Here is a 22980-nt window from a genome sequence, read left to right on the forward strand (position 1 = left end):
TCCATGAACAGACATCAGCTTCAGATTCAGTCAGTCAGCTATGGGGACTCCTGTTCATTCGAAACTGTGGTTGACGTTACTCTTCACTGTAAATACTTGGGTTTGCTCTTGGATATCCTTCTTGACTAGACACTGGTATGTACATCTTGAGCATGAAAACATCTCTAACTACACAATGTCTTTTGTCAGAAAATGTTTGTGTATAAATTGCATATTCCTCGTTCATCACAAAGTCTACATTAAATTATATGCATAATTATATGCATTCACTAGTACTCATCCAAACTGCATGAGGCATTATAGGTTCATTGGACGCAAGTCAATTTCTGTGCAGTGCGTATGCAGGCTTTACGTATAGAAGCATTTATGTGACAAATATTCTGTGCTTTCTATTGTGCTCTTTTTCTTTTCTTTTCTTTCTTTCTTTCTTTCTTTCTTTCTTTCTTTCTTTCTTTCTTTCTTTCTTTCTTTCTTTCTTTCTTTCTTTCCTTCTTTCTTTCTTTTCACACCAAACCAGAGATAAATTGTGCTTGCTAAGTTTATTGAGAGCAGCCTCACACCAGCCCCCAACTCCTCAGGGTGGACAGAGATAACAGCACAACCACTGCATTCATCTTCTCTGCCCGGCATGTGATTGGTCTCCGCCGTTTGACGGACAGCACGTAGGAATGAGTCCTCTTTTCATCAGCCTGTTATGGACAGTGTGGTGTTTGTGGAATGAAAGGTGAAGGCTGGGTCATGTTGATTTGAGTAGCGCAGGCATGGCATAGATAATGGTTGATTTATTAGTAATCCATTTCTCATATATATATATATATATCCCCAGCCTAACTCAGTTTTTGTGTGAGCATAATTCAACAATGAATGGAACAAAATAGCTATTCTATCTTTCAGTCACTGTGGATGTTTTTGTTTGATGTTGATCTGGAGTATCAACACAAAAAAAGCTGAAATTTTGCAGAATTTTTTTTTTTTTTCGAAGAGGCATGGCATATCTGGTTTGCAGGAAATCCCTCCCCGCATGTCCTTGTTCTGTCTCACAGTTCGGATAATTACTAATCCTGAACGAGTCTCGTTACTTTAAGGTGTTAATTTTTCTTTTAGTTTCTTCCCCTCAGTGGTGCAGTTTCAGTCCTACTATCAGGAGAGCCCTTAATTTTCATCTTTCAGTTCATTGGGTACTTGGTACATTTCATTTCACTATTATTTCAGCAGACAGGTGTATTATTCACACCTCCCCAGTCATATGAGCCTTTAAACCTTAAGTCTTTCAAAGCATGCAAATTTGTCTTTGTGTTCAGTAGGCTAGCCTGCACTGTTATGAGAAGAGTTTCCTCAACTGCTTTGCTTCGCTGTAATCTCTCTACCATCCAGGATTATCTGCCGTGAGATACAGGTATAACATTAGCTTATGGCTTTTTCCATGTAAAACTGACTGCATTTATTGACAGAGGTTAAATGAGTTAAATACCTGGTCCCCCAACAAATTATTGAATTTTCACATACTGAATATCGTGTAGAAATGTATATTGTAAAAGTAGACTAAGTGGCGCTCGTAGCGTAGTAAACAACAGAGAAAACGGAAATAAAAGAGGAGATTGATCTGGTACATGGCTTTTAGCGCAGCAGTAGTGTGTAATGTAGAACAAAAACATTCTCTCAATGCAGCCCCCCCCCCCCCCCCCCCCCCCCCCCCACCATATCCATTAGCATCTTCTAAATGATGAGCTCATATCAATCCAAACCTCCAATGGCAGACTTCTTGTCCAAATTGCTGATCTCCTCCTTGTGTGAGAAACTGTTCTCTTAGTAATCAGCAAGAGCATGCTCAACATTCAGACAGGATGAGTTAGACTCGGAGGAGACTCGTCACGGTAGAATGTTCCCCTGTGTGCTGAGTCATCTGTGTAAATATTTTGATGACTTTTCTTAAAGCTACAATGTATCATAACTAGAGCTTTGCTTTTTTGTTTGCGTCAGATGGGATATGATTAAGATATATAACTGATGTATGTTTTCACAGTATTGAATATTTGATCACTGTGAGAGGGAAGAAAAGAGAGTTTGAAAAATTGAGGTGAATCAGCTGTGACAACATTCACTGTTGTCAGCAAGATTATGAAATTAAGCAATGCTAGTGGAAGAATATTTCACTCAAGATGCTGAACAGGTCTTGAACAACTTTACAGGGGTGCTGAGTTTACAACATATAAAAAAAAGTGCACGCTGATAAACAAGTGAGCTTCTAAAAACTACAGGGTATTGTCTCTTTTCTTTTATGTAAACATTCATTTCTGCACATAATTCTTAAAATTACAGAGGTACTGAATACATCAACACACTTGGAGCAATTGCACACCAGTTATAATAAACAAAACCAGTCCGCTTTCTCATTAAGAAAGACGCCAACAGGCACGTGGCACATAAGTTTCGTTTAAATACTAAGATGTTTTTGTTTTTTTAATACCGAGCCAACATGTACACTGTAAAATATAGATGTTGACCTCAGATGGTTAAGTAAATAAATAATGTTAACCTCACCAATATAAGTCTTAGCCCATTACTGAATGAATATACACACGTCCATGTCTGTCTGCTAAAGAGGAGTTAAATTACTTAAGTTACAATGAGTTGCATGACACTTTGATGTGAAGTTAACAAATTGGATTTTACAATGTATGCCAAACATTTGAGAGCACAAAACACACGGTGTTCATTCATTCATAAGCTTCATTGCAGGGACAACACATCTATTGTTGTGATTAACTGCAGCGAGCAATACCCTAGTTTCTCTTTCTCCACACATTATTCCTCTCAATCCCTCCTGGCTTTTTTTTTTTCACCATATCTCTCTTTCCTCTACTTTTATGACTTTCATAAATCTTTTTTTTTTTTCCCTCTTCTGAGTTTCTAAACTCTGGCATTTTCTCTGGGGTTTCTCACAAGGTATTAGAAAGCTATTCCTTAATATTACATGTGTAGAGTAGCCTACAGATAGTTCCAACCATACAGCCTCACAGGGACGTGCACACCTTCAAGCTATCGTTGCCCGGGCAACGGGCCCATTCGCTCTTTTTTGGCCAAGCTGCCCCTCTGAAGGGTTTTGATAATTGGGATTAGCCTTTAGTAGCACTAGTACATCATTGTTGTTGTTAGACTAAATTAAATCGCCACATTATTTTAGTTATTGCTATTAGTTTTGCGCACACAGGACCAGCGGTACCTAGGTTGAATTTAATCATAGTTATTGCCGACACAAGTGATATATTAGTAAGATAGTTCCTTATTGGTTGGGAGGGACTCCGTGACTTACGTGCATTACATCGCCTACTTAGTTCAGTGTAAACATTCATGTGTCCTTGCTACCCTCAGCGGCCACTGGCTTTGTACCCCATTGACGCAGTTACGGACTCCTTCAAATGTGAGTATGTTAGCTAGCTAGCTGTGATTGATAGTGATCGCTATGGCTGCAGATTGCCATCAACTGGCTTTGGAGGCTGGATACATAACCAGCGATCTATCGCTCGGTAACTAGTTTGACATCTATGTAACATCTGCAGTAGGTCACTGTTTTTGTGCTAGCTAGCTAGTTAGCTAGGTAATAGTGCCCCCCCCCCACCCCCAACCTGCTTTTGTTCTTTATAATTAATTTACACATTTTGGCACAATCTGACATTTATCTTAGCGACACTATGTATGTGTGTATGTGTGTGTGTGTGTGTGTGTGCACCTTTACAAGAAAACAGTAGATTTGTCTATTGAACTGATGGACAGAACTGGAAGAATCGATCCATTGCCAGCAATTAAACCTGTCAATTTGTAGTCTAGCATCTGACATCAGTTACAGACAAGATAATTGTTGATGCCTTGTGTGATTTATTTATTTTTTTTTGTAAACACGTTAGTAAAATTATGAGGAAGCGTAAACACAGAGGAAACTGTTTGAGACATCTGAGAGGACAGGAAAGAAATTATTATAATAGAGGCACTGATTACAATAGATGCACTAATACGAAAGTTTTAGTGCATCTAAATACGAGAGAGAGAGAGAGAGAGAGAGAGAGAGAGAGAAGTTGTAAAGTGAGTATTGTGTTTCCAGACCACTTTTCTAGTCAAATAATGCTTCAAGACAGTTTCTCAATTTAAAACTTCTACTTTCTCACTATACTAATGTGAGTAAAATCAAGAAACTCAAACATAGTTACAGCTCCTGGAATGAAGTGCTATACTGTATGTAACCACCTTTTGTGCCATTCTCAACAGCTTTCCCCCCCTCCTAATCTGGCTGTGACACTGTTCCTTCCATCCATTTTTCAAAGCCATGAATAATTGCACAAACAGAAAAGCAAATTTATGTTAAATAATTCCAGCTTAGTTTCAGGACTGGCACGTATTATATTCATATTGCAAAAGAATACAACATCAGTTTCCACACTGATGTTATTATCTCAGAATGAACAAATGAATCTTTAATTCCTTAGCTCAGAGAATAGAGACATTGCACTGGATTCCTTGCTGTCAGAATGTTACTCCATATTGAGTTAAAAATATAGAGAAAATAAACGAGGAAACAAGAGTAACAAAAGAGTAAATAAATAAAAATGGATCATATGCCTTAACTGAGATGGACAATCTAGATTGATTTTAGTGTAAAATCATCCCTTGAGTGAAAACTACCCACTTCTCCACCTGGTTTGTAATATGTCTGTTATATGTATAAAGTACATTATCTGTGGGGCAGACAGAAGAAAAAGTGCTAATTGTCATAAAAGAGGGTTTAATTTACAGTATACTTCATAGGCTCCCAATGCAAGATTCTAGGACATGATTTTTACATTGTAAAGTCTGTACCGAAAAAACATCACAATATGCAGGTGAAACTCACCTGCCCTTTGTTATGATCCAGGCACATCATAAATCCACTATCCACACTGTATCATGTGTAGGATTTCAAGAGAAGATTACAACGGTCATCATAAAACCCACTGTCTAAACCTTATGAAGTACAGAGAGCATAAGGACAAATTGAAATCTGAGAAGCAAGGCGATCTAGCAGCACACATAGGGAACTTTTTTTTTTTTTGAGTTTACTGTATAAAATTAGGAGGGTTCTGCTCAGACTATGATTAACATGTGCTGTGTAATAAACTGCCACAAGAGCACAACTTTTTAAATGAAGCATTTCTATTTTTAAAGCTTAATATTTGAAACTGATGATGCTCCAGAAATGTGCTTTTGTACATCCATCAGAGACATCGCAAGAATGGATTGCACTGAAAAAAAAAAAAAAAAAAAAGTCTAAAAGCAAATTTCACAGGTAAACAAAACCATTTATTTAAAAATGCATTCCCTGAGATTTCCTTTTGTAAATATATGATGAAAAGAGTACCGGTTTCTTGACTTTGCATTACATCATTTAAAGCAAATTTTTGTAACTAGTAGAAGTAGAAGTACACACACACGCAGCCTCTGCATTTAACCCATCCTAACACCACTGAGAAAACTATGAGCTAGGAGCACTGGGCAGCTGCTGGCGCCGGTACCCAGGGTCTAACTCCAGGTCTTTTTGCTGGTGCCTTGGTCAAGGTCACTGACAGGAGTACTAATCCTAGCATGCATGTTTTTGTGGTAGGAGGAAACCAGAGCACCCAGAGGAATCCCACGCAAACACGAGAACGTGCAAACTCCACACAGGAAGGTCCTGGGATTGGCCAAGATTTGAAACCAGGGCCTTCTTGCTTTGAGGCAACAGTGCTAATCACTGCGCCACCGTGAAGCCCGAAAGATGTAGCGTCTCTCTGTCAGGGAATCGATCCCCGGTCTCCTGCATGACAGGTGGGGATACTCACCACTATAATAACAAGGACATGTATGCTAAAAATGTTTCTGTTGTCAGAGTTGCCCCTAAACGGTGTCTTTGTAGCTGCCCGATTTTCCTAGCTGCCTGATTTCCCCGTAAGTACGAAAGTACGAAAGTCCGGACGTCCGGTCCGCCACACGCATGCGCACCAAGAAGTGAAGCAGTGAAGGCTATGCTTAGCCTATAGAGAATCTTTGTAAAAAAAATAGTACTTCAACAACATTGTCAGAAGCATAGGCTAATACTTCGCTTCTCAATGAAACCGCTACACGTCCTTTGTGCCGTAAAATGGTTTGGATACTGTGCATGTGCAGTAGAGACCAGACTTCCAGGCTTTCGTACTTCCAGGGAAATTGGGCAGCTAGGAAAATCGGGCAGCTACAGTCTTCAAAGAGCTGTTGCCTCAGTACCCTCCATATAAAAAAAAAAAAAAAAAAAAAATGAAAATCACTAAAGGGCACATGCAGAAATCCAAATGTCCTGTTTTCATGTCAAGTCTGCACTTACAACTAGAAAGGTTTAGGATTTTCAGATTTTTTTATTTTATTTCATTTTATTTTATTACTGATTTTTTTTTAAATGGCGCATTTGTGAGTCTGTATTTGAACTATCACATAATGTGACATACTGTGGATAACAAGACAGATATGAATGTTATAGTTGACTTGGCATGTCTTTCACATGTAAACCACAATATTCCCTGAGTGAGCTAAGTTTCTATCAACCAACCCAGGGAACGGTTATGAAGTGAGCAGTGGAACTACACCCACACAGTGAGGGGGAAGAAATGTACGTGGGGCATTTTGGAATTCCCACCACATTAATGCATAATTAAGGGACTTGCTGGCCCTGAGGGAACAGAGCCCTGATCAGTTACTCCACTGATTTAAATAAGTTGCCAGAATGATTTAACCTGCATGCCCACTGGCGATGGTAAAAATTATTAGAGCAATACTGTAGATGCTGCACTTAGTCCCCTGCTGCTTTGTGTCTGTAAGATTGATTGTATCTGCTGAAAAAGAATTAAAAAAAAAATGTTGTACTTCTATATTCATCTCTTTCAAGCCACAAAAGCTTAGGTAACAGGTTTCTATCCATCTACATTTAGAACCCTTACTTTTGTGTAGGTTCGGGTAATAACAGCTAATTACTGCCTGAAGCAACTGGAGCCTGTGTTGTATATTATATATATAAGCTGCAAGTAAGTCATGATCCATATTACACTTTAATATTACAAAATCAATATCACCTAGTTATTAGAGCGCCAATGAACTCAGTATAGTGTGTTTTTCATGCATAACCACAGAGAGAAATAATAATCTATAATGTGGCTGATTTGATGCCTCTACAATGGAATTCTTCTAGATAATGAGCAGGCCAATATTAAAAGGCTAGGAGCTGTCAGTAACATCCTCGTATTCATGGACCTAAATATGTTTAATACAGGCAACAAGGCCCAAAAGAGTGGATCAATGAAAGTCTGCTGTGACCTTTTGTAGGTGATGTGAAAATGATTAAAAAGTGGACATACTGCGATGTAACATTTAGACTACGTGCTTTTTATCGATCCAAAGGCTCCTTAACAGGAAACAACAGCCAATATTGCTTACTTGTGATGAATATCACTTTTCTGTCTACCTCACCTGAGTTCATGCTCACCAGCCTTGAAACTGAGCAAAAATTAGACTGGCCTTCCAAGAGGAGGGGAACAGATTCTCAGAACAAGGTAAGCACAATACCTCATACTGAATTTAATAATAATAATGCTAAGGCTAAGGATGACTGAGACCTTTATATAAACAGAGGACAGTTCAACTGAATCCATTCCACTGGAAAAAGAAGGATTAATTAATTAAGCTGTTTTGCCATTACTGTATGGATCAATGGACAGAAAAGGCCCACATTATGACAAAACCAAACTATTGCTAAGAACCAAAAGCAATAACTAAATAAAATTAAGCTAAAAAAAAAAAAAAAAAAATCTTAATAAGTTCAATGACATTAGCCCAGTTTCGGCTCAAATGTAATCTATTTCCATTCCATTTACTGTCCCATATTTCCCTTCACTCCCCCTCCCTGGTTTATTCTCCTTTTAAAGACCTGTTTTAACTGTTTCTGTGAAGCCATTTTGTCATTGGCTTTGAATGTGATATGAATCATAACTTGACATAATCACTTATCCTACTCTTGAGACTGGGTCCGTCCCGGCTGACAGCTATTTTCGATGTTCTTAATCATTCTCTCGCAAATCAATTTAATCTCTGGGAAACAATGTGCTCTTGTGTGCCCACTAGACATTTTTGCTGTCGACACAATGAGCAATGACTCCCATTGAGAAGCAAAAGAGAGAGAGAGAGAGAGAGAGAGAGAGAGAGAGAGAAAAACTGTAAATGTGTTCTGTTTCCTTCCTTTCCCTTAGGCTCTCTCATTGGACAGAACCCTCTGGACCAATACTGGGCGCTTCCTGAGCTTCACTGTGACATTTTAGGATAAAGGGAGGGAAAGCGAGAGGGAGGTAGTCAATGGATTGCCTTGAAGACAAATCTGCCTCGTGGCTAAGAGCACCTCCAGCAATATTGATTTTTGAGAGAAGTAGATAAGCTTGGCTGACTCTGACAACACTTTTCATATTTAATTGTACCTTTCAGATAGGACCAGAGGGCTCATCTTTTGCCTGAGGTGTGTTTTCAATTAAAATTAGGAGCACAGAACTACAAAATAATTCCAAAAGCAGTCTGTCATTTAAATAGGGTAGGGAAAAAAAAAACAAGCAAAATGGCACAGTTACTCCAGATGGACATAACAGAATGAATTTCACCTGTTCTCCGCGCAAAGACAAAATTCATCAGCGCTTTGTGTCACGATCAATTCTATAATTAATTAAGGACCTTGAGAAAAAGATGAAAAAACTTTTTTTTTTTTTTTGAGAAACTGGGATATTTTGATTAAAGGCACTGTCTAACAATGCAGAAATGTGTCCTAGATCTGTTCTTCATGATTTGAATTGCACCTACTGACTGTGGATGGGAGTCCACTGCAGCTCATTTGGCCATGTTCCTTGGCTCAATGAGCTGTTCTGTTGCTTGATGTTGCTTCCCAACTTGTACTGAGGAAAAATGATTGATTGGTTTTACACTTCACGGATGTATAGTGTGCTAGCCTAACTCAACTCAGCTGAGATGACTCCCCAGCAAGGGAAGGACTTATGAGCTCAACAATAATTGGACATTTAAAATGAAGGAAAAAAGAGAATATTTAAACAAAAACAAACCAACAAAATGTAGAAAGCCACCATTCCAATGCACTGTGTAGGAATGTGGTTGATATTGAACTCTGTCTTGTCAGGAGGAGACAGCTGTAGCAGTTGTAGAATACGGTATCATCCTGGGTAGCTTTAGTACAGCCAGTGTCTTCACAATGAGATAAATAAGCATATCACAGCTGTATTGAATCATTCTAGAAAATGGAAGAACGTTTTGTACCTTTAAGCAGAGCATTCACATCATAGCCGTAACTTTAAATTGGAGCCCTTTGGAGTTGATGCCTTGGTGGCCAACTAAGGGGTGAGGTGGGGATGCTTGGAGCAGTTTAAAACTATCACGGATGACTGCCTGTTAATGCGATTTTGCAGGTAAAAAAGACTGTCTATGAAAATATCCTGCTTCCTACCCCTGAGTATCAACCCTGCAGCACTGTAGCGCTTTTTTTTTTTTTGGTTTTGTGACTTTTCAAAATGCCTTCTATGGCAGTAGCTTCCTGCCAGCCTGATGACAACAAACAACATCTCCATGAATTCCTGATGAATTTCAGGTAGTGGTTGAAAGGAAAAACACAAGGGGCTCCTGGAATAAACCTTCGTAAACAATATTATGAGTCAATTAGGGACCTCTGGATCACTGTAATTATGTTATTATTCCATGAGTAGGCTGTGCTATTGACAATCACATCAGGACAAATTCCCTCATTGCACTCTCTCTTGTAAGCACTATACTAAATGACAACCGTGGAACAAAGGTGACTAAGAACATCCTTCAGAACCCTTAAGGTTTCAGATGTATTGTAGGAATACATTTAACAGTTAGTATACATTTGCATATTCATGAAAGCCCTAGGAATAACACAGAGAACCACACAACTTTGTCTAGTTCACTTACAATTAATCAGACAAAGAGAGAGAAAACAGTGAGTTTGACTTTGACATTTTATGCTTGATACGGTGGTTTATAAGGATTATCATGCCTGGAGCTGACTTGTTTGTTTAGATTACCAGGGGTCTGTTCACTAAGGTTCGGTTACTTTTTAATGTAATGATACTGGAAAACAGAGCTCTGATCTTATTTTGAGGCAGGGGTATATTCTGGTTTTAGTATAGTGTAAAAGAAACGGTTGAGAAACATCACTCACGGTATGAAATCCCCTATTCTGGATGAGAGCATGATACCATGATATTATCATAGATATGGCACTATGTGGCTTGAGCTCATTATTTTCCATGTCCAAATTAACTGCCTTGTCCTCTTTGCATGACAAAACAGCAGAAAAGGTGATATGCAGTTATTCCTACTATTGGTGAGATTTATACATTTTTTAGAAACCCCTTATAGGACTATCAATCTGAGAGACAAATTATAGGATTCCTATCCCATAATTTTCAACCAAAATTATGATTAAGTAATAGTTAACAACTTTTTTTCCAATGACAAAGATGACTTTGGTCGATAAATAATGAGACCTATACATAATCAATGGGCAAATAACATTTTACCTTACAATTTTATGAAGTTATGGACTCGCAGTAATCTTGTAAGACCTACATTCTGAAGAGTACAGTATTGTACTTGTATTCACTTTGCTATATTGCTCTCCTTCACTGGCTGTACAGTGCTTATTTCTGAATCACTGGTAGAAAAAAAAAAAAAGTTGCAGTCAGAAACTGGCTTACCCAGCCACCTGGTATTAACGTCGCTGGCCCAGGTACACATGGGCTCAGGAGGAAGAAAGAAAGAAAAAAAAAAAAAATCAATAAGTACACCAACTTTAAGTACAACAAAACTGAACATTAAAACACAGTGCCCTATGGTCACAAACAAGGGAAGAAAAACTCATCCTGAAGGCATACCGTCTTGAAGCTTATGCTACGGTAGGTTAGCAAGCTAGTCAAGTCAGCTTCAAAGCTTTACTTGACCCTGGAGCGCCAGTTTGCTATTCACAGTTTTTGTTTACTAATGTCATATTTGATCTATTCAAGTGCTAGCACATAGCATGTGATAGAATCTAATATCTTGTTTACTTCTCTTTAGCTTATCTATATTTTCCAATATAGATAGGCTGACAATGCATATATATACATATATATATATATATATATATATATATATATATATATATATATATATATATATATATATGTGTGTGTGTGTGTGTGTGTGTGTGTGTAGACTAGACTAAAACTTTTATAGCTGTCGTCAACTGAAACTAAAAGACAACATTTGTCAAAGATGAAACCATTAAATTGAAACAAAATCCCCTCAGTGAAACATCTGAAGTGCATAGCCCGAAGAGACATTTGGCCCTGCTGTAGGGTTATGACTGAAATTACATACAAATACACAGAGTTCCAGGTTAGACGAGGTGCAACATATTTTGCATGTTATTTGTCTGTATCCAATGACCTGTCATAAATTATCTGTTGCAGATATTAAAATTATACCACTGTGTGTACCCTTCACTGAATTCTTTATTTACCTGCCTGGTAATTATGTACTCCGCTCTGTTCTGGGGCTCAAGATAAGTACTTGTAGAGAACATTTTAAAACTCTACATTATATCCTTATTATATCCGAAGGTCAAACTAAGGTTTGTATAAGCCATTGGTGAGAACATTTTTTTTAAGTCCAGTGCCCATAATATAGAACCATGATTGCCTAGCCATTTCCCCCATGAGTATATTAGAATGGAAGATTGACTGGACTCCTGGAAAAGGAAAATTTGGGAAAACACATCCACAATTTTTTCATTCTTTTCTCACTGGTTTAGAGTAATTGCACGTATTTGTCTTTAAGATTCATGAATTATGAATGCCTCATTAATAATGCACACCTTCACTCTCTGCGTTAATGTGAGCAAAGTAACCTTTTTCCCCTTTCTCATCCTTTCTCTCCTGCTTCACCACACAAACTGATGAGCATTCATTTGGTGCGATTTTGCATGCCATGCAGTTGCTAAAATGCATTGACTTCTTTTCCATGTATTGGGGAACAAACTGAAAGTGTCCTTACCACTTCACTGCGACAGACTACAACAGGAGAAGTGCAGTTCTATGTATTCATATATCACGGAGGAATCCTTTTTCCCTCAGTGTTTTTACATTAAACTTGACAGAAAATTTGCTGCATCCCCTGCTTTATGTTTCCTCATTTAGAACAAGTGTGATTTTAAAGGAGATGTTCTCCTCACCTGGCATAATGAACTGCATGATACTACATTTAGCTAAGCATTTATTTGTGCCTCAGATGAAGAAAAATGAGGTAAAGAGTCTATTGAAAGCATCAAAAGAATTGCACTAATTACTTCATTACGTGAAGGTAGGCATTATAATGTTCCAAGATACATGAAAAAGTACTGATCGCTTCTGTAAGAACAGAGCAAAATTAGCTTGAAAGAAAAGAGATTATTGGTAATAAGTTCTCACTGAAATCAGAACCATTTCAATCACCTGTAATGTCTATTAAATGTGGCATATTAGGACTGACAATCCTGGACTTGTGCCAGGATTAAAAACAATGTCTCTGATTTTTGAAGTCTTTCCACAAAAACAGGGAAATTTCTGAACACTGAACACTTTCTCTTCCTAAGACAAAGAATCATGTGTCTCAGTTACGTATATAAAAGTAATGTCTTTATTTATTCATAATAAAGCTTTATTCCTTTGGCAAAACTGACAGACATGTGATGTGACTCTCTCAGGACGTGTTAATTAAGGATACAGCTCTGTGGACAGCCCTGTCACCTGCTGGTATAATTGAAGATCACAGTCACTATAGGGGAAGAACATCATCTCACACATTGAACATTCAGTTGGCCAAAGTCCCCAACTGAATTGCCCAGCCCCAAGATGATCACAGGTAAACGGTGGGAATATTCATTTTCTCTTACCAGGGACAATGGAGTTGTCTTTCCACTTCCAAACAAATGGCTGTTCACAGTTCACTAAAATATATGCCTTTCTTCATCTCCCCTAGCCCTTGGAGCAATCCTTTTATGAGTCACATATCAAGTATCAGGCACATCATAATTTGAAGGCACTAATGTCTGATTCATAAATGTTATACTGTTTAAAACTGCAGGAAAACTGTTTTACAGTTGAACATTGGGTTATGACATAGGTTTGGCAGAAAGACATAAATTCATGCTGGTAAGCTCACATGCATGCTGACAGATATATGCATTATGGCTAGTTAGACATTAGGCTGCTATGTGACACACCCATGATCTAGCTTATGTAAACTTGCAAACTAAAGACATTCTACAGGACATTCAATTAATCCTCTATAAATTAATAAAACAAATATTTGTGGTCAGCCAAAATGCCAGACCTCCTTCCAACAGTGCATTTTGGATACAGATAAATAAGGCTGTTTTAGGTCTTGTGGTCCATTTCTTGGCTTTTTACATTTGCCTTAAGTTACAAGGTCGTCAACACTAGTATGAGTTCTCTGGAGTTGACTTGCATTTTGTTTAAATAGTGTAAAGAACAAAGAAGAACAAACAAATGAGAGCAAATTAAAAGAACAAGAATACAACCAGCAGCCCGGCACCAGACAAAGCTTTTTCTTTGTATTTACATTTTTTTAGGTTTTCATCCTCTTTTCCTCCCAATTTTACCCATGGCCAATTCCCTTGAATTCTGAGAAACCCTCTGGTGTCCTTAAGTAGGGACAGAGAAGACAATTAAAGATTGTGGTACAGCAGAAAACATGCTGGCCCACCACTGAAGAGATTCAGCTTTGAATCTAAGTCACAATGCTACATGACAGTAGTGTTTGCAGATGTTTCATCTTCCCTGTAATAGCTGTGCCCATGTCCATATTCTGCAGAATTCTGCCTCCCAGAGAAGTCCTCTGGGTTGTGTCACCTCAGACCTTGGAGGAGATGTGGCAGTTCACCTTCTTTCCAACGTGGCTGTTGAAAAAGCAACAAGGAATGAACAATTCAAGAGATCTGGCAATGACCAAACTGGGATAAAAAAAAACAACAAAAAAAAAAAAAACAAGGCTTTGGCTGATATGGTAACATTAGTGGCCATTATTATGTATTATGTATTATGTATATCTTTTATTAGATACTTTTGAAATGTACATCTACGATGGACTGGCAACCTGTCCAGGGTGTTTCCCCGCCTTTCGCCCTATGAGCGCTGGGATCGGCTCCAGCGCCCTCCGTGACCCCAATTAGGTTAAGTGGCTTTGAAAATGATTGAGTGAATGAGAGTGAAATGTACATCGGTCAGAGATAGAGTCAGTGTTCGAAAAATGTAGAAGGCGAAGCATGCCTGTGTATAACCGTTATGCAGAGATCTCATAAACATCAGGTTGCTACTGAATACATTGTACAAAGAGTGGCTGGATGTTGACTGAGCATCAAGCAATGTTGTCTCAGCGACGTTGTGCCAATCAGCAAACGACATGACATAGATGCCTTCCTGATGGATCTGTAAGCATCACATGGATGTCTCAAAGACGCTGGCTGATCATCAGGTCATGATGTCACAGCGACATTGTGTCAGTGAGCAAATGGCATTCGACCTGCTGATGGATTTGCAAGCATTGCATATACAACTCAGAGACATATGAGTGTTGCTAGGGTAAAAGTTGGCTTTTTTTTTTTTTTCAAACTCATACTTACACTCTAACAGAGATCTGATAAGGCCGAGGAAGATAACGAGCATCAGAGTTCTAAGACTTGTTAACTCCAGTTACAGATTTTGTTGTAAGTACTTATCAGCAGGGCAAAAGAGTAAATGCTTGTTTGCCAGGCTTTTAAATATACTTTGGCTCTTTGGCATTGCCACTTTCTCCTGCCGTTTATTTCCAGTAATAAATTGGCCTCTGGAATGTGAAAAAAAAAAACAAAAAAACCATTCTAACAGTAATGGCTGCTTGTTAGGAGATGCTGAGAAAATATTTTAGACTGACAACCAGACCACCACTAATCATTGGCAAGATATTGACAAGACCCTGAGAACAGACTTCCTTCTCTGTAAAACCGAATGGATACATCCTTAGGACAGCTTCGGAGCTGCTGGCACTTTGGGACTTTACTGTTGTAGAAGCCCTATGCATGATCACTGAACCAAAATTGTTAAAGGGAAGGCAACAAATCAATTGTTTGTCAATATGTCATCCTGTAATCCTGACACATAATTAGCCTTAAGTATAAAGTGTAACTCACAGACTAGGTAAAAATGAACTCTTGGATATAGCCTGTTATTTAACCATCTATTATTTTTGTTATTAGTGACATTACTATAATTAGTGATTATTGGTGATTATTTACCAATTATTCTGGTTTATAATTAAAAACTGATCAACGATTATACTCCAGAACACTTGACATTTATTATGTCTCATTCTTTGCTTATGTTCCCTCAAAAAAAAAAAAAGTTTGTTTCCATTCTGAACCATTTTTGGCTGGCCAAGCCTGCAACACACTCATGGAGAACAGGCTCAGGTACCGGGAAGGCTCTAGTTTAGATGAATGATGACATGCCTGTGGGTCTACCAAATAGCTCATCAGCTTCTTTAAAGACGAGGGTCAAAAAAGTCTTTCAATGAACTGTTTTAGTCAGCACTACTAGCTTTTTGAGATGCTGGTTGTTGGTTTTTCTTCAGCGTACTGTATGTATTTGCTCGAAAATACAAAGAAATTTATATGTTGGGTTAGAGCAAGTGGAAAAAAACAAAAAACAAAACAAAACAAAAAAACCCAAAACAAAACAAAACAAAACAAAACAAAACAACAAAAAAAAAACAAAAAAAAAAAAAACAATGCAAGAGGGAGTTACAAACTGATGTAAACACTCCTTAGGCATTTAACAATAAGTGCACTTCAAAGTGTGGAACATGATACCTCTCAGTGTCCCCTGCCTCTCTGTACTTTTATCTTTGTTCCCTGAATATTTCAAAGGCATCATTACTGCAGTTCCACAGAGCTAGCCTTTGGGATTGGGCATTTGTATGCATCTAACCACCTCTATGCATATGCAGTCTCACGCCGACTCAGTTATGCTATGTTTTTCAAGGCGGCTTATGGGTTGCTTTTGTGCCTTCCCTCTCAAAAAGCCTGTGGAGTGGGATATCTTTAAACAGTATTCATTTGAGTTTAGGGACTTTTATTACAAAACCAACGACTAGAGGTTTTGAACATTATCAAATTACTTATTTTATTTGCTCTATTTAGTTCAAAGTATATTCTTGAGTTTAGATGGAGGTACAGTTATGCGACTATGCGTTTTAAACATTCGGTCATTTATTTCATTTTATTCTAGAAAACTGCAATACTCTTTGCCTGGAATATTCTCAGATAACATATTATGACAGTCCTTTTTTCCAAGAAAAATGATTTGTTATCCAATCCCTGTATCAATCTGAATGTGCAATCTTTGACATTTTATATGGTCGAAGGCATTTTTTTTGTGGCTGTCTCTGGACAGGCTAGAAATGTTTTTCCTTTTTTCTTTTTTTTTTTTCTGCACAAGTCAAATCCAGTCGGCTCTCGGATGTTGGCCTAAAACCTGGCTCAAACCTCAGTTCTCGTGGGAATTGAAAGAGAGACAGAGGGTGTGCTTACCCGCCATGAGCCCTTGACTGGCTGCCTTATCGATCCAGCCGAGGACTCTCCTCACTGCTCTAAGCCTTTCTTTCTATTGGTCAGAGCCAATGGTGACAACCCTCCTGATGCCCTCCACTGCATGGGGTAATTAACAGGGCAATTATGAGTCAGAACAAGGTGAGGGATTCATTTACCGCATAAGAATCCCTTTGGTGCTGGTGAAGTACCATGGTAAATAGTTACACTATACCTCAAATTTTAATGATCCCTTTTTTAAATCTGAATGAACAGATCACAATGTGTGTGAGAAATGCATTAATGAAGTTGCAGTAACCAGTGTCGTGTTCTTTTACTAGTTTTGACCACTTGAAATATATTAGGACACTGGTGTTCTACAAAAATAAGTTATATTAATAAAAAATGCTGCTCTTTGCGTTAAATAAGCTTTTTTTTTTTCTTTTCTTTTCTTTGCAAAATGTACATCCTGAAAAAAAGAATCTGATGTCTTGTTGTATCAAAGTAAAAAGAATGAAAAAAAAAAAAAAAAAGATCATATTTTCCAAAGCTTACTGTTTGTACAGGAGATGGCACTCATCCCACTCAAACTCCTATTAGCAGCTGGTGCTCAGGGCTTCCGCTCAGACACCACAAGGCAGACCCCAGGGGGCCACGTGTTGCCGGGACAAACCGGCAGAACAGTGTACCACTTCCTTTCCCCTCCCTTCTCTCCCCCAGTCACTGAGAGGAAAACCACTGACCTTCCGTGTGGTGAGAAACCACAGTGTAATCCATCTTGAGGATGGCGAAAGCTGTTCCCTGCTTTAAAAGCCCCCAGGGATTACTGCACTACATTACACTGCGTCGCAAGGGCACAACATATTTTCATTCAGATTGAGATGTTATGACCATAAGGTTCTGTCAGCCTGACATGGGATTCCTGCATGGTACATATTGACAGATGTCATATATGAATGTGATGTGCCAGGTGCCTGGTGTATGGTGTATTTTGTCCAGCAGAACATTATTGTTTTAAATCATAAGATTATTAGTGGTACTTCTTTAAGAACTTGATTATGATATGCTTGTCTAATATTATGATTTATGTAGATGCTTGTTTCCCTGTAAAAGCACATCAAATGGAATAGATTAGCTCAGTGATAAAGGCATCATATGGCATAAAGCATCCAACTGAAGTTTCAGGAGCGTTCAGTCTTTGAACTGTTACAAATAATGTAGCTATGCACTGAAACTCTTCAAATTATGCAGCTCCAAACATGAATGTGAAGTCATAGCGAATGTCCACTGATGCTGTCAGATGCTATAAATGTCTTAAGATTTTAGTATGTCATAGAGTTATCATGTTTATAACTTCTCATGAATGTCTCTGCAAAATGTAAAATGCTCTCTCTATTCTTTAGGCGTGTATGTGTATGTGTGTTTGTGTGTGTGTGTGTGTGTGTGTGTGTGTGTGTGTGTGCGCGCGCGCAAACAGGTGTGTGTGTGTGTGTGTGAGTGTGTGTGTGCGCACGCGCGCAAGGAGGTGTGTGTGTGTGCACGTGTCTGCGGGTGAGTGTGTGTGTGTTTACATTCTGCCTGTGCACTCTCTCTAGAGTGAGTTGTCCCATGGGAGTGTATGTCTAAATAGATTTCACACAAGACAAGCTCTGATTTCAAAAAACAATTCACCCTCTAGGCTCTCCTGTTTGGATAAGTCAAGGTGGCACAATTTCAAGAAGATCACATCAGATTTTCTCTTTTTCTTCTTTTTACATGGGTAGCTGTATAATTTCACTATCTATTTTTGCCCAAGGTGCCTTGCTTTTAAGTGTACTATATACTTCATCAATATGTCTGGACGCCTTTCCGTCGTATTTGACATGGTTGGGATCTTAAGTGAGATGATAAATGCTATCTGTCAGTCATTATTACTGTCTGCCATATAATTTATCACAAAGATAGTATGCTGGCCTGGAGACAGATTTCCATTCTCAGGTTATTGTTGAAAGCCTGCTCTGATGATATGGGATTTAGCCAAAAGATGGCCGGAGCTAAACTATACATAGGAACTGTTCTTATTTATTTATCTATTTATTTATTTACTGCACTTTTGATAGGTGAAGATGTGGATCTTTTCTGATGTAGTGTAGAAATGTGTAGAAGTTATTCAGAAATTTCAATCTGTGTGAAAAAAAAAAAAATATATATATAACATGCAACAGGAGGTAATGTTGTTCAAAAACACTTGATAAATGAGATCTGAGATAAATGAGATCATGTACAAACATTATCTTATACTTTATACAGTCGCTGAATTTTAAATTTAAGTCATGCTTGAGCTTGGCCTAAGGGTAATGTGGAATGTGGGTCAGTAACAACAATTTACACGATAAAGGCATGTTCTTATTCAATTACACCACTCAGACTTTGATCTCATACGTTACGAAAAGCAAACTGTGGTAAATTAGTAATAGACACCAGATTAGTTAATCCTGCTGAGACAAAGGGGTGAAAACTTACCCATTTTCAGTGCGTTTCTTATGTCAGTTTCTCATATCTAATGTAAATGAGACGTTCAAAGTGAAACCAAATGAACAGCGCGAAAAATTAATCAATGGATATTTACGTTTAAAAATACGCACGCATATTTATGCGTACAGTAGGTAAATCTGAGGTTATTTTATATCAATATTTAAGAGATATTTATGTAATACTTGAATAAAGATTTTTGGCGGTGCACACATTTTCCATACAGTGAGATTCAGTTCATAACTGTTTTTGAATTAGGATACTGTCCAAACTCTGCTGTAGTAAGACACACTTTGGCAACCCCCACTCCAGTCCGTGTTTTGCAGAGCGCTCTCACTTGGTCACTGGGTTGTGTTCGGCGTGAATGTGTGTGTGTGTGCCTCTCTGTGTGTATGTCTCCTCTCAGGATTTCTACTTTCCCCTCGTTGATAGAAATACAGAGGTCCACTGTATATGGGAGAAGTTGACAGAACGGCGCACAGACTGCCGCTTCTCCGACCGGATTCTGGAGGCTGAGCTTTTCGGCTAAATGCTTGCTTGTTCTGAGAAGAGAAGGCAGAGTGTCCTTTGCTATGAGGTGGATGCAAAGTAAAGTGTAATTTTTATTGATAAACAGTTCAGAATCTGCGACTGAGGATTGTGGAAAACCACGGAACCCCGCGCTAATTTCTTTCTACGGATTGTAGAGTGGCTGTCATTTTTTTGGTTGCTCTCACGGATCTTTCGAGTCGCAGGTTTGCAAGGATTTATCACTAAAGGAGTGCAATGTTGAGAATACAGATCGTGTTTTGCACTTTATCGGTACTGTCACTATCATTCGGAGGGGACGTGAAAACGAGGAGCTGCAGTGATGTTCGGCAGGCGTACACAGCTAAAGGGTTCAGTCTCGCCAATGTTCCCCATCAGGAAATATCAGGTGAATGAGTAAAACATGTTTTGTGTGTTAGGACCCACCGTAGTTCTGTAGGCAGAGTAATTTAATATATTTTGCCTTCTCTTATCCAGTTTCACACTTTTTTATTCTCTGAGTGGTGTGTTAATATTTAAAACATAAAGTCATCTTGTCACTTACTGATGCCAATGCGAAGTTGTTCTGATATTTATCACAGCGGTCCGGCAGCTATCCAGTGCACTCATGTATAGTATGAAAAAGTAAATATGAGGCCATAGGCCATCTATCATATTAGAACAAAAACTTGTAAAGATCATTGCTTCTCACAAACAAGGGGGTTGCCCAATCTTCGCTTGGTACTGGACCGCTCATTGTCAACAAGCACTTAATCACGCATCTTTTTAACATATTCCAGTATGACTCATCAGGTGGGAGAATCGAATTGCGCGTGAATGCGTGTGTCAAGGTGTGTTGATATAGCCTATATTCTGTGCGTATGTGTGTTGTGCGGTCAGCACGCTCAAACAAGTTTAAAGGAGATTAAATTCTGGGTTCTAATACTAGTTATATATATTCATTTTATCGAGGCATAGGTAACTGTGAACTACTTATTAGGACTTTAGAGCTCAGCCAGTTGCTCGTCTGAGGAAGTGCCTGGAAAGCTCATAATTAAGTGGAAGGATTGGTGGCCCCGCAAGTCAATAATTTGACCATCAGGAAATCTAACATGGATTAAAAGTTACCTACAGTGTGATTTCTGTTCCAACATTCAGTTAAATGGGTAGTCACACTGCTTTAATGTCCTCCATTAAAATTCATGTTGGAAATGTTGTTTTATAAAAATAGGGAACATTTCAAGAGAACAGTTCGAGTAACCACTCCACTTCTTAAACTGTCCAGTGCAACTCAGTGCAGTGAACAAAAAGATTTCATGCCTTCCCCCTAAAACACTCCTTTCACACACACACACACACACACACACACACACACACACACACACACACACACACACACACACAAAGTCTCTCTTGAAAAGGTGTAGCGCCCAGTAAAATGTCAAATTGGTGGGAACTTGTCTAGAAGATCTTGTGATTTCCCACCACAACTGAACTTTACCATGTATGTTTTAGTGACTTGAAGCATAACATTTCAGCTGAAGAAGAGGGGAAATGAGTTTTTGTTTGTTTGTTTGTTTGTTTGTTTTTTGTTTGTTTGTTTGTTTGTTTGTTTGTTTCACCTCGTTTTAAGTATTTTCTGAATAACTGAAATACAGAATATATTTGTAAAGTCGCTTTATTCCCTCAAATCATAAACTGTGCAAGTTCAACATATTATTTGATTTAATCAGACCACTTCAGCTCTCATACATCTGTCAAAAAAGCATAACGCATATCTGTAGTACTTCAAAAGTATGTTTCGTTACAAAGATGCTGAGGGAAAAAAAAAAAAAAAGGCAAGGGGAAAAAAAATACAAAACTTGGAGAATACACAGCACCAGTAGGGGGCTCTATGAACACAGTTGAGGAAAACCTCTCTCTTTAGTATGGAATTGATTAAGTCCTTAAGGCTATAGCTTAGCTTTTTGATTCACCCTCCTTTGCCACAGCACAGATAGTGGCTTTTATTATCTGTTGTGTGGTAATCACATTGGAGCTTTAACCAAGCAAAGCAGATTAGCCTCTTCAAGAACAGAATGTCATATGAGGGGAAACATTTAGAAAAAGGCTCAGCTAATCCTGTCATATTGTAGCCCTCAAAACAGAAGCTGAGGGAAGGCAAAAAGGCAATTCTGTGTGCTTTAGATGAGGTCCATAGCGACATTGCTGAGTTACATCATGAACATAGAAATCAAAGGCTGTCGTTGTTATGAGTGCTGAGGATGAAGTTAGAATGCTCTCCCTCACAAAACAGTGACTAATGTAGACATTAGTCAATTAGACAATTGCAAAAGGGATATTAAAGTGAATATGTGCCCTTGCTCACATAACTTATTTGTTTGTTTGTTTGTTTGTTTTTTCTTACAAGGGACAGCTGTCCTGAATTGTCTAAAAAGTCATCATGTAACACTTAACTAAGTGCCTTTTATGAGTTATTTTGATTCTGGAATAAGTGTATTGGTGTGTGTGTGTGTGTGTGTGTGTGCGTGTGTGTGTGTGCGTATGTGTGTGTGTAAACAGGTTTTTAGGGGAAAGATTCTTTGAGTTATGCTATACATCTTAAGAAATGGAGTGGTTATTTAGGGTGTCCTCCCAAAATATTTTTACCAATGAACAAGTGACATTCTAAGTCTAGATATGTCTGAGAAGTAGAAAACTTACTCACATCCGTGTGCATCTTCACATTCAGTGGGAAAGATGAGAAAAGAATACTCTGGAGCAAAATCCACATTGCATCATGACTTTTAAGCCTGGAGCTCAAAAGGCAATGTAGCCAGAATCTCACAGACATGTTAAATGAGTTTTCTCTTCTTTATTGAATGACACAGTTGATAAAACACACTAATTACTTAAATTTGTATGGCTTCATTTGTGACATTGATAGTTAATTCAGACATTTTGCAAGTCTTTCTGGGGTCACTGTTAAAATGAAAATGTGACGGAAAGAGTAATCCATCTTTACCTGAAGTTTTAGCATTGTATTACACGATCACTACGCTAATAGTTCAACAGGTACATACAACAGTAGTAGTCTTATGTGGTAGTGTATAGTCATAATATAAGTACTGATATTCCCTTTTTATGATGAATTACTCTTACTGTTACTATTACTGGTAAGATTAGTAGAAACATTTGGAGCGGTATGCATAATAATTGTAGAAGTTGTAGTTAAAATTGTGGTAGTAACAGTTTTTTATTTAGCTGTTGTAGTAGTG

General features: G+C 38.2%; 1 protein-coding gene across 1 annotated transcript in view; it reads left to right on the forward strand.

The window, feature by feature from the left end:
- Positions 1 to 19702: 19702 nt before the first annotated feature.
- gpc6a (glypican 6a) overlaps positions 19703 to 22980 on the forward strand; it is a 125421-nt gene continuing 122143 nt past the window's right edge. Inside the window, exon 1 of the mRNA XM_030779983.1 lies at positions 19703 to 20132. Within this exon, the coding sequence (XP_030635843.1) occupies positions 19982 to 20132 (151 nt within the window). The 5' untranslated portion in view covers positions 19703 to 19981. The remainder of the gene's footprint in view (positions 20133 to 22980) is intronic.

The sequence above is a fragment of the Chanos chanos genome, chromosome 7, assembly GCF_902362185.1.
Source record: "Chanos chanos chromosome 7, fChaCha1.1, whole genome shotgun sequence".
NCBI classification, from domain to species: Eukaryota; Metazoa; Chordata; class Actinopteri; order Gonorynchiformes; family Chanidae; genus Chanos; species Chanos chanos.